Below are 12,346 nucleotides of genomic sequence, written 5' to 3'. Positions count from 1 at the left end.
TCTCCCTCTCTCTCTCCCACTCTGCTTTCCTTCTTCCCTACCTTTCCTTGGCTCTTTCTTTCTTTCGCTCTCAGCCTCACTCACTCTCGCATGCCTTTTCATGCAATTGCCTTAATGTGGCAGCTGATGGGCTGAGTGAGCAAACAGTGACCTCGGGTTAACAGCACCTTTCACATCAGAGCAACATGAATATGTGACGAGTGTTTGGAGTGCCTGTCTGACCTCCGGCAGAAAAGACGGAGATCTACGTCTTTTGAATAATAAAATAAACACAAATCAAATCAAATCAAAAGAACACCTGATGAGTCTGACCTCCTCAAATATCTCGACGCCTGACAAGGGAAAGAATTATGCAGACGCAACTTGGGGCCAAAACATTATTTTGAAAGTAGGTTTTTGAACTGCAGCTTAAATCGCGGTGTCGACAGAGGGTAAGATGAGGAGGTTGTTTGACTGACTGTGTGTGTCTGGGTTGGAGTACAGAGAGGGGGGGGAAGCAGGACAAAGCTGCAGCACACACACTAACTACCCACCGTAGCTCTTCAGCAGCATCTGAAGGAGACAAAACAAACGTCTCCCTTTTAGAAGAAACACAAACAAGTCAACTTGTGAACTTGACAAGCCTGCTGCTGTCTGCCCACGCATTGTGCTGCAGCCACTGAGGTCTGCAGAATCTCCACTGGATTCTCTCTGGGGTTTTCTAACACTATGAAAAAGATTTTGCAATCCATATTCAATTGGACGCCATTGATCAGCCTTTGACCAGGAACATCAACACTACTCTTTTCCAGAGCCGCGGAGCCAGTGTGCTGCTTGTAGAAAGAAAAGGCAAATATCTAAAGCGCTAAACCAAGTCTAACGGACAGCTGGCCTCAGAGTGCCAAATCTCCAACCATCTAGCTGCCAGTAAGCCTGGTTTATGCACTGATTTATGCAGTTCAAGAAACACTGGAAAGGGCAGGACCCCGCATCTTTCATTTATGAGAGTAAATGTTGATCCAATACACTAGCAAGAGTCCATATTATAGACTAGCACAAGCTGGTGAGATCCCAGGAAAAGCCATGCCACTGTTTTATTAATCTGGTTAGAACTCACAAAGGACCACCCGATATTGATGTATGGGACTTTAATTGGATGTGCTGCATGTTGCCCAGGAAGAGAAAGACAACAGAAACCTCACATACATCTTTATCCCATTATCTTCCGAGCGCTACCCCCACCTTATGATGTATGATGTGCTAACAAACAGGAGAAACGCTGGGACAAAACACACAGCGCGTTTGGCTAGTTCATTTTCCCAACCCCATCTCACCTCAACCAAGAGACTTCAGCTCTTTATTATGATCGAGCGATTGTGTACATTTGCGTGAGTGTGTGTGTGTGGGGGTGTGGGTGTGTGAACAGAACCCATCCTCCAACCCTGAATTATGAGAGTATATACTTATGCACGCCCCTGGCAAAGCTCACACCATCATTTCCAGAGGCAGACAGCCCTGATAGGTCAAGCCTTGAGTGTATTAATGAAAAACAAGAGAAAACAATCAAATTAATAACTTGTGAAATGTTTCTTTTTTTTTAATCTCCTCCTGATGGAGAACTAATTTCCTGCCTCTTTCGGCTCACATGCCACTAATCTTAATTTGCTTCAGATAAAGAGCGAGAGAGAGAGGGACAGAGAGAGAGAGAGAGTGAGAGAGAGAGGGTAGAAGAGAGAAAGAGAGAAAGGGAGGCACAGGCAGAGCCAGGAACCCGAGCAAACGAAGGTGACTCAATTTCCTGAGACTCACTGGCTACGATGATTTCATCTGTCGAGCTCACACCCACCTACCTACTCCAACCCCCTACCCTCAAAAGTCATTCAAGAATCACCCCAAATTACCTTCACTGGTATGAGCACTAAAAAGGTGCCCCCAGGACACAGTGGAACACAGGAACACTATGGAGCTGCTTCGTATTGTGTGTTTATTTTCCCTCCACAATTCCCCTTCATGCTGAGCTTGCCTCTGCTCTTTTTCGAGCGCACTCCTTTATCTTTGGGTCAAACACCACACTCACTTAGATCTCCTCCCGCTCACCTGCCCTCTGTGGGATTCCTCTTCTGCTGTCTCACAGCCCAAAAACATTTCTCACTTTGCTCTCACACCCACTGCTCTTCCAGTTCAGCCTTCATGTATCCCCCACTAGCACCTGTGTTACCACGGCTGCCTCCTTCTCTGAACTACAGACGCTCTCTAAACAGTGTCTGTGTCCTATGATCCTCTTTCTCAAGTGTACTTTTATGGATTTCAACTCTCTCTCTCTCTCTCTCTCTCTCTCTCTCTCTCTCTCTCTCTCTCTCACTCTCATTAGAATGTACCTCCTTTTTTTTGTCTCACTTTCTTTCAGCAAAGCTGCTTCTTTCTCTGTAGTGAATGGGGAGCTGACTCTTCACTAGCATGCAGTGATACGAGTCACTGTGTTGGGCTACTTGATACACATGTGTGGTGCTATGAACTCCTGCAGTGCCCATGAATTGCACACTTGCCCACCTTCCCTTCCCTTCCCTTCCCATCCCCCGTGTGCAACCCTCCCATCCCATCCAGCCAGGGTTATCGTGTCTGTTCACATCAACAACCAATGGTTAGAGTAGACTGAGTGTCTCCTGAAGTTGTTACTGCTACTGTGTGCAGAGATACTCACTCTCTCTCCTCCTTCTCTCGGCCCATGCTCTCCCTGAGCTGCTGCAGCCTGCTCTCCATGGCCGTGCTCTCCTGGGCCAGCTGCACCGTCTCCATGCGCAGCTCCCGCAGCTTTCTGAGGGCACAGCGCCACACCTCCATTACTCTCACTGGCAGGCCGCACGCCACAAACTGTGTCAAACAGTCCTGTGGCGGGAGCCAGAAGACCACCTGCCTCTCTGGGTTAGTCAGCTGTACTTAGCACACACACACACACACACACACACACACACAGACTGCTGCCCACTGAGCCAATGAGGATGATAAAGAACAAAGATGACCTGATATCCCACGAGTTGGTGAGATGCACTAATTTGTGCTGACACGACCAATTCATTGCCTACTCCTATTACTTAAAAACGAAATAAAACTGATGCTTTTAAGATTTCTGATCTCTAGAGGAGAGAGTGAGTCAGAGAAAATGAAGATAAAAGCATTTCACATTTACAAATTGTAGCAGTTGACAGCAGATTTCACTACACACACACTCGCACATACACACAACTTTTAAAATACTTTTAATAGACTTCAACACCTGATAAACAATTAACGTTGTTACAAACCTTGCATTTAACTTCACAGACTTGGGCTTGTTAGGAGTGATCACAAAGTCGTTTAGATTCATGGTGTATCAATTAGTTTCCTCCTGTAAAAGATGATGTCCAAATAATGTTTGGCTTATATTAATATCATGGTGCCACTTGCCTATTAAAATGACATAGTGAACTTCATCGTTATCCCATCTACTGTAGCCGAATAAGTTATCGATAGCTTTGTCACTGATTCAAAAATCATGAATGAGGATGTTATGCTAGCTGTATCATTTCCAAAAATAGCTCGAAGTAGATTTTGACATGATCTTTTGGATAATGTTTACTCTATATGCAACGTTATGCGTTGGTTCCGGGCAAGTTAAAGTCGTTAATGTAGGCTACTTTAAAGTGAACCAAATTTAGCAATAATGAAGCATAGCATATTTAGATTGACCAATGACCATAGACTACTGTAGGGGAGAGAGGGGTAAGACGAGCCACTTTTTAAATTTTTCATCACAGCGTCATGTCATTGACGTCTTTTTTTGCAATCTTCATACCATATCAAACTTCAAAGTGTCCTGCTACTATTTGACTAAAAAAAACATTGAAAACATTTGATAGACCCAGTGATATGCCCTTTTGAAAAAAAGTGGTCAAGTGGCTCAACTTACCCCATGCACGGGGTAACATGAGCCAATGTGTGGGGTAAAATAAGCCAAAGCAAAAACTCATGTAAAAGATTGTTTTATTAAGTCTTTCATTGTTCATAACACAAAATATGACCTGTAAAAGCTATATCAACCAATTCAGCCTTTAAACTTATCTTAAAAAACATTTAAAGTTTAAAAGGGATATAGAGTGGATGCATGGACCATATTATCTTGTTCTCATATGTTAAAATATGTTAAAATATAATTGTGTACATTATTCTCATATGTTAAAATATCATATTGTAATCCTTATCAAAAATAAACTCAACTGCAATTTAAAAACCTGATGTTAAAATATAGGCCTGATATTGTCAGGCTTTTTGTGGCTCAACTTGCCCCACCTCTTATGGCTCATCTTACCCCATTGCACCATTTCGGGAAAAAAATGCTTCTCATGACAAGCTAGACTAAGATTTGTCATTTTGATTAGCCCTCATATAATAGCTTATAAAGGCACTATCTCAGATATAATGTGTCTAAATGTTGTTTTATTCTTGTTTTCTCTAAATCATCTTACTTCTGGACAAACATGGAATTCACTCAGAGAGCAAAAAAACACATTATTCCAAATATCTTTCTTACCAAATTTTCCATGTGCTTCCCTTCTCTACTGATGTTAGGAAAGGATCCCCTCCCCCTTAGAATGCTGTCATAAAATTAAATTTGTTTACCATATCCTAGAAAAAGGGTATGGCTCACCTTACCCCTCGGCTCATCTTACCCCTCTCTCCCCTACAGTCTATGAGATGAACGTTATCTTTATAGGCTACTAGCAAGCTAAAGATAATATGCTAGACTAAAGCTTCATATGAGCATAACATCTTGGTAGAGTTGTAGAATCAACTACAGCCACCGATGTTGGATCTTTTGAAACGTTAAAAAATGAAATCAAAATACTTAACTGCACGCTGTTGCTTTTTTTCAGACTGTTTTCCAGTTGTAAACAAGGGGCACCTCGCCTCACAACATTTGTGTACCGTTTCTATAGAAACGTCAAGTCATCGCAGAGTCTCGCGATAAAAGAGGAGACTGGATGTAAGGTGCCTCTGGTGCTCTGGTACAGCTTGTCATGTGAAGACACGATATTGAGGGATGAAGTGCGACATTATAGATGTTATTGTTCTGTAGTGCACCTTCAAATAGCCTAACAGTTGGGAGCCTACACAGGCTGATAACCATCTCTTCCCATTTAGAGGACCCTTGCCTTTTGCTGTCAGCAGGGAATCTATTATTTAATTATCACAGCACTGCAGTTATTTTACTCTAAATGTCTTGCAGTCATTAAGAGCCTCATTAAAACCTATGAAAGACTTACTGAGTGATCAAAGCAGTCCAACATGTGTTCAGTTATTGAACATGTGCCGAGTTTGAACAATAGACTTATAGAAAATAATTAAATACAGAGTGCCATCACTGTTTAAATGTTTACAGCAAGGCCTGTTATCTTTAACAAACAAATTAAACCCTCTGGCGAAAATATTTTTTTAATAAATCAATCTGAATGGAAAGTAAATTAAAGCTGGGCCTGTCATTATTTTCTAAAGCAGGGCATATGGTGCATCCAATTAATGCGAGTCCATGCCTTGGTGAGAGCAGCAATATTTGTGTGCACACGTGACAGGTCTAATTTGGCAAGCTCATAGGTGCTATATGCAAGTCGGTGCTGCAGACAACCTGGCTCTGTCATTAATTCATTCATGGGAGAGTGTGGCACGCGCACGCCCTTGTCCCTCTACTGAGCAGAGGCGGGCCGGTGTCTCCCATAACAACAGCTCCAGCCCCTCATCTGTATTCCGTGGAAATAGAACGTTTCAGATCTGCTATTGCAAAGGCATTCTTCCGGAGCTTGCGCCTCCACTCGTCCATCCATCTATCCCTTCTTCCATCCATCCATCGTTCCCCACCTACCTCCCACACTCCATCTCTCTCTCTCTCTCTTTCTCTCTCCCTTTTCTTTTTACTATGAGCATTGAGCACAGGACTGCATTGCCTCAGCAGGTGTATGTACCACCCAGCCCTGGCACTGTGATATGGTGCCCTGCCTTGGCGTCGGTGCTGAGAGAACGCAGTTAGTGAGGGGCACCAACCCCTCCAGCGCCCCTCGGCACGGCTACGACAGGGGTCAAGCTAGGGTCGTGTCCTACCACTGAAGCCTGTCTCTCTCACCCGCTGCTTAATCTCTGGCTGTTACCACGAGCCAGCCTCCCGAAAAAAGGAAAGAGGAAAGAAAAAGGAGGAAAAGGGAAAAAAAACAGAAAAGAATGCAATCCCATTCTGCAACTTTGGCTCCAGCCGGCGGTAAGACAGCCAGGCGTGTGGTAGAATACTGATGAGGAAGACACAGCATCCAAAGAGAAACAAGTAGGGAGAGAGAAAGAGAGAGAGATGGGGAGAGAGAGAGAGAGGGAGAGAAGGAGAGAGAGAGAGAGAGAGAAGGAGAGAGATGAAGGGAGGGTGGTGTGTGTGGGATAAGACAAGATGTATATACTGAGGGAGACAGGGATGCATCAAGGAGCCAGGCTGACAGGACAATGGCACGTGAAAAGAACAGACATGTCAGGGTCATTAATCCATTCAAGTGTCGTGGCCGTTGAAGTGGCCATCTGAAAAGTCGTTTGTTTGCCCAAAGTCTGCAGTGAGCATTAAGCAGGTATTAGACCTGCACTAATGGTCCAGCAACTGCAACAAGCTAACCGCTAGCACACACAGACATTTTTCACCAGTTCCATTATCACGCTGACTTGTACACAGCAGCGTTACAAGTGATCCCGAACTTCCACATTTAACACGCACTCCTATCTTAGGCGGCTGCACATATTATAGGCCCCTTGGGGGTGTTCATTAATGCATTTTCACTCGGCACCTATGCAATTAGGCTCTTCCACAGTCAACTGCCCCTCCACTAATGGGATTGTCTTCTCGACACTGCATGTTCCACCCATGGATGACGAACGGCTGGGCTTTTAATTACCAATGTATAAATCATGGCCATTGGCAGCAACCTCCGATACCACTTTAACAATAGCCGGCCATGTTGCTGTGCGGTGCTGCATGCAAGACATAAAATCCCCACCTCTCAAACTTAATATACCAGAACAAATAAAAACACACAGTGTCCATCAGAGTCCAGTCCGACACAGACAGGCTAGACAGATGGGGTCAGAGATTCCGGTCTGTTCTGGCCTGCCTGTATCTGGGTGGTGGTGGTGGTGGAGGTGGAGGCCTGGAGGTGAGATGTCTGTCAGAGTGTCATATATTTCAGTCTACCACCACTAGCCGTACACGTCTTCCTTCAGGGTGCTGTGAGGTCTCAGACTAGGTCTTGTCTCAATGACGACAGGCATATTTCACAAACACTTCAAATCAAAATGGAAAATAGTAACACATTTAAGATGCAGGTAAAGAAAAAGACAAAAATACAAAGAGAGGAAGGGAACAGAGAGAGAGAGAGAGAGAGAGAAGTCGACGGCAATCGGACAAGCGTGAAAGTTCTCATGGAGAGGTCGTGGCAGTCGAGGACGACCGCCCCGCCGCTGACCCTGAGCTCGGAGCAAACGTTAAGAGTACGACAGACGAGGCCTCTGAGGCTCGCGGCCGCTGATAAGACTGTCGGCACGTGTCGCCACAGAAGAGCCCGCGGTGGCGCGGCGAGGAGCGAGAGAGACGAGCTGCGTTCTTAAGTTCATTAGGCCGTCGTCCTCCTGCCCTCTCTGCTCTCCAGCTCCTCAGTGGCTCTGGGCCGCAGCAGAGCAGGGGGGCTGTGACAAGAGGGCCACACGGTCGCCCCACCACCCCTTTAGCACCGAGACATCTGTTTATCTCTCTGTCCCCTCTGTGTCTGTGAGTGTCCGGCGCGGCGCTAACCCTCAGTAAATTTGAGTCTAGATGGGCACAGAGGGAGATTGAAAACAGAATTTAAATTGAGAAAGACAGAGAGAGCGAGAGGGCGAGAGAGATGAAGAGAAGGAGAGGGAGGGAGAGTTTATGTTAACTGTCTGACACAGTGACCTGCAAAGCTGTCACACCACATTTGGGCTCTGGGAGCCTCCCTCCATGAATTCTGATGGGCTCGCTGCAGATGGATACCTCTGAGAGCCGCGGAGACGACTGTCTGGGGGACACTATGAAATCAACACCGGCAGAGAAGTGGCATGCTGTGGTGTTTTTCTGACTGAGTGGAGTGGCTATAGACAGCTAGGTATACTATTATCCAGATGTTATAATCGAGATCTCACAATCATTCTTTTTTTCTTTAGTCCTTTAACTGTGACTAAACCATCCGTTATGAATTGATCGATTTTATTCAACAGAATGTATAGAAAATGCCTCGACACTTACCTTACAACAGGCATCTGTACTATAGTTTTGGATGAGTAGCTATAACAAACAGGATGACCATTCTAGACACAGCCTTGTGACTGTCTACTGACTGTCTGTAGCCCTGCACTGCCATCTATAGGTGGCTTTCTGAACATGTGGAGATCCACCCATCATTCAGAGAGGATCATTGGCATACAGGACTTCACCCTTAGAAAAATAACACTCCGGTGTTAAATGATTATCATCCGGCCTCGGCAAGAATCAAAAGCATATTGACTTGCCTTTTTTTGCACAACATGCAATTTGTTGTTTGATGCCGGCTCTTTGTAAAAGTCGTAGGATTTTCCTGAAGCTTAGGTTTCTTTTTTTACCTTTTCAACAGATTACAGCCGTTGCCCATCTCAATGCAGCATGAAGATCAGTATGAGGGCAGCTATGGTCCAGCAAGGGCTGCTTACAGGTGATAAGAGGGGAATATCACACCCCTCCCCTGTACGACTGATTCCTCCAGCACCAGAGGCTGTGCGCCTGCACATTCTAAACACCGCTTTTGTAGCGCATTTTTATTTTTAAAAAAGCTCCTGCAGGCAGATATGGTGCATCAGCAAATATGGATAATCAATAATAACAGTGGGGGGAAGCATCTCAGATGAATGCTTCTCATCCTCACCTGCCTTATCATCATCTTCAGCGGCCTTAATCGTCATCGGCATCAGCGGCGGCGCCGTCGTCATGGTTATCGCCGCGGCCCGGGTTACGAAGGCTTACGCTCTAACTTGAATCATTGGCTGAATCTCGCTGTAATCGCTCCTCATAATCTCCTTATGATAATCATTTAAATCCCTTCAAATGATTCACGGCTCAGACCCACAGCAACGCACCTACGGGGGGAGGGGGGGGGGGGGGGGAGTTGGTGCCGGAGCCAGCGCTGAAACATTAGCCCCACTCTTAAGTTTGCCGGCGCGCCGCTACTGCTGCTGTGGCTAGATTTAATTAGGAGCCCGGGTGCGAGCTCATTTATCCAGCGCGCCTCTGTAAACAAGCCCGGTGCTTATTAAAGCATGACGCTGCAAAACACCGGCCTACCACCTGTGGTTTTTAATCACAATGATATTAAACCACCTACTCGCCACAATCATGGATGATTTCTGCCTCGATGCGTCCAAAAATATCCCCCTATTATCATCCCCCCCCTTTGAGCTTCTGATCACAGCTCGTGGCCCTTCAGTGGCTTACCATCCGTACCCCCCCCTCTCTCCATACACACCGTTCTCATTCTCTCCCTCCCTCTCTCTTTCTCTCTATCCCTCTCATTCTCTCATCCCTTTCTCTCTCTCTCTCTCTCCCCCTCTCCCCCTCTCTTCCTCCCTGACAGTGGCCGGCCAGCCTTCACCGCCACCGCGCCATTTTCTGACACCGCAGCACTTTTTCCTCAAAACTCTTGCGCTCTGATTAAACAGCAGCTTAAGAAACCTGCTTAATTTCATGGAAGAACACACAAAGAGGCCAGGAGATGGGCTGATTAACACAGACAACTGCGGCATTATTAATAAAAGAAGAGGGGTGGGAGGAGGTGAAGAGGTAGATGGCAGGGAAAAGGCAGAGTGCGGGGGAGCCGGAAGAGAGAGACTACAGTAAAAAAAGAACAGAGAGAAACCAAGAAATGGAGAAATTCAAAGCCTTTTCCGTTCTGCAAACACACACTTTTTCTTTGGCGGGGGGGCGTTTTGCGGGTAAGTGTTTTTTAATGTGGGTCATTAGAGTTATTAGTGAGCCTCAGAGGGCCTGCGCGTCGCGTCCTCTGGTCTCCAGCAGCTCCGGCTGCAGCACGCGCCCAACAAACAGCAGGGCTCCTGCGGGGGACACAAAGACACGTTTGTATGCATAACCCTCCGCACCACACCGCATCGCACCGCACCACACAGCGCCCGCCAAGACCGCCAAGACCCGCTCAGGGAGAAATTGCACGAGGCGGGATATAAGAGCGGACGTTATGTATATGGACATGTCTAGGAGCACAGCTGTCATAATGCATTCTGGAGCAGCGCTGGCAAGCAGGACTGCAGAGAGGAGAGGGAGAGAGGGAGAGAGGAGAAGGAGAGAAAGAGGGAGAGAGGAGAGGGAGAGAGGAGAGAAGGAGAGAGGGAGAGCGGGTTGGGAATGTGGGAAGCATCACGGAGCTCCTGAATGATTCAAGATGCCAGGGCCACGCAGACAAATGACTGATATCCCCCGTGGGGAGCGTGGGGCACGGCTGAGGCTTTTGGGCGCCAACTGAATTTGTGTCATTGCAGGAAATGCGCAACAAATATATTACATTCCAAATGGTGCAAGGCAGGCGAATCATGTTATAGTTAGGCTCAATTGGAGAGTACTGCTGCTACTGATGGTATTCAATATAGCAATGATGTATTCTTCAGTGTCTGCGTGCGTGTGTGCGTGCGTGCGTGCGTGCGTGCGTGCGTGCGTGCGTGCGTGCGTGCGTGCGTGCGTGCGTGCGTGCGTGCGTGCGTGCGTATATGCCAATAAGGTGCATTACCCGTAAGCCTGTGTCGTATAAGGAAGAGAAAGGGATGGTCAGCCAAAAAGCGATGACCCTGCAAGCTCATGATGACCGCTGCTGCACCACCTAGAGATCAGAAATCCGTGGGCACACACACACACACACACACACACAAAGAAACAAACACAAATGTCCATGGAGATGCAGAATACCACACACACACACACATACACACTCATACACACAGATGCACACACACACCTATCCACACACAGAGGCAGAATCAATCACAGAAACTATGACAAGTCATCATCCAGCCATCATCTATCTCTGTCTCCTTCAAACGTCAAAGTGATGAAAGCCATCTGGTCAGAGTGGACAATACATCACTTGGAAAAGAAAGCAGGTGTGTGTGTGTGTGTGAGTGTGTGCGTGCGTGTGTGCGAGTCTGTGTGTGTGTGTGTGTGTGTGTGTGTGTGTGTGTGTGTGTGTGTGTGTGTGTCCTATGGGAGGATCACTTACAGGAAGCCTCCTGTCTGATCTAATCTCACCTGTGGCGGCTGCTGCCTCGCTCCCCTCCTCATTGACCTCAATAAAGGTGCTCTGGACAGCCTTCGAGATGTGCAATTGGCCGGCCTCTGCTGGACGACACCGAGATGGGAGAGAAAACAGAGGAGCAAACTCAAAGAGAAATAGAGAGAGAGAGAGCGAGGGAGGGAGAGAGGGAGAGAGGGGAAGTGGGAGAAAGCAATCAAAAGGGAATGAAGTTGTACATGATGCACTGGCAGACAGTGAGTGGGAGCTGAGACAAGGGCTACTGGCTTGTTCTGCTCACTAAGTGAAGTGACTGGACTCAGCCAAAGCTGTAACAAGGAGCTAAAGTTAGTTTCTCTCCCTCTTCCTCCGTCCATCCCTACCTCTCTCTCTCCCTCTCTCTCTCTCTCTCTCTCTCTCTCTCTGTCTGAATGTCTCTGTCTTGGTCCAGTGGAGTCCGGCACTTTGAGCTTTGGTCAAACACACTGATCAAAACAACACTCCTCTAGAGGGTCATAACAACTGAGCCCTACAAAGACTTGCTACTGAGGGGCAGCTTGGGTGTGAGTGTGTGTCGAAGAAAGTGCTTTTCAGACACCTGCATGCATGATTGTCTCTGTGTGTGTGTGTGTCTGTGTGTGTGTGTGTGTGTGTGTGTGTGTGTGTGTGTGTGTGTGTGTATGTTCTCTTTCTACTCATATAATGAGACCCATGAGCTGATTTACCACAGCAGACCCAGAGGTTTAACACAGCCATCACATCATTAGACCTGACAAACACACACACACACACACACACACACACACATTCTTTCTCTCCCTCTCCTTTCACTCTGTGTGTGTGCATAGAGCAGCACTAATGAGGCAGAGTCTTTGTTGCGGGCCCAGTGCTGTGATATGGCAGTGGACTGACCACCCTCAGCCACCAGGCACACTGATGGACATTAACACTGACAGGCCAGGGCAAGGGCACCCACTCCAGCACCAGCATGCAAATGCACTGAACAGCACACTCACTCTCCTGCT

General features: G+C 46.9%; 1 protein-coding gene and 1 long non-coding RNA gene across 2 annotated transcripts in view; both read right to left on the bottom strand.

Annotated features, from left to right (window-relative positions):
* zbbx (zinc finger, B-box domain containing) overlaps nt 1–4,947 on the bottom strand; it is a 44,714-nt gene extending 39,767 nt beyond the window's left edge. The window contains exons 1-3 of the mRNA XM_062553104.1: nt 4,867–4,947; nt 3,282–3,364; nt 2,681–2,794 (exon numbers count right to left, since the gene is read on the bottom strand). Coding sequence (XP_062409088.1) covers nt 2,681–2,794; nt 3,282–3,343 — 176 coding nt within the window. The 5' untranslated portion in view covers nt 3,344–3,364; nt 4,867–4,947. The remainder of the gene's footprint in view (nt 1–2,680; nt 2,795–3,281; nt 3,365–4,866) is intronic.
* Nucleotides 4,948–9,806: 4,859 nt separating this feature from the next.
* LOC134099766 (uncharacterized) lies at nt 9,807–11,428 on the bottom strand. The gene is made up of 3 exons (XR_009941157.1): nt 11,339–11,428; nt 10,824–10,913; nt 9,807–10,137 (listed from the first exon to the last, which is right to left on the bottom strand). It is a non-coding gene; the product is annotated as an uncharacterized LOC134099766 (long non-coding RNA).
* Nucleotides 11,429–12,346: the final 918 nt, after the last annotated feature.

The sequence above is a fragment of the Sardina pilchardus genome, chromosome 13, assembly GCF_963854185.1.
Source record: "Sardina pilchardus chromosome 13, fSarPil1.1, whole genome shotgun sequence".
Taxonomy (NCBI): Eukaryota; Metazoa; Chordata; class Actinopteri; order Clupeiformes; family Clupeidae; genus Sardina; species Sardina pilchardus.
Note: the sequence above shows the minus strand (reverse complement) of the source record. Positions and strands in the feature narration are given on the sequence as shown.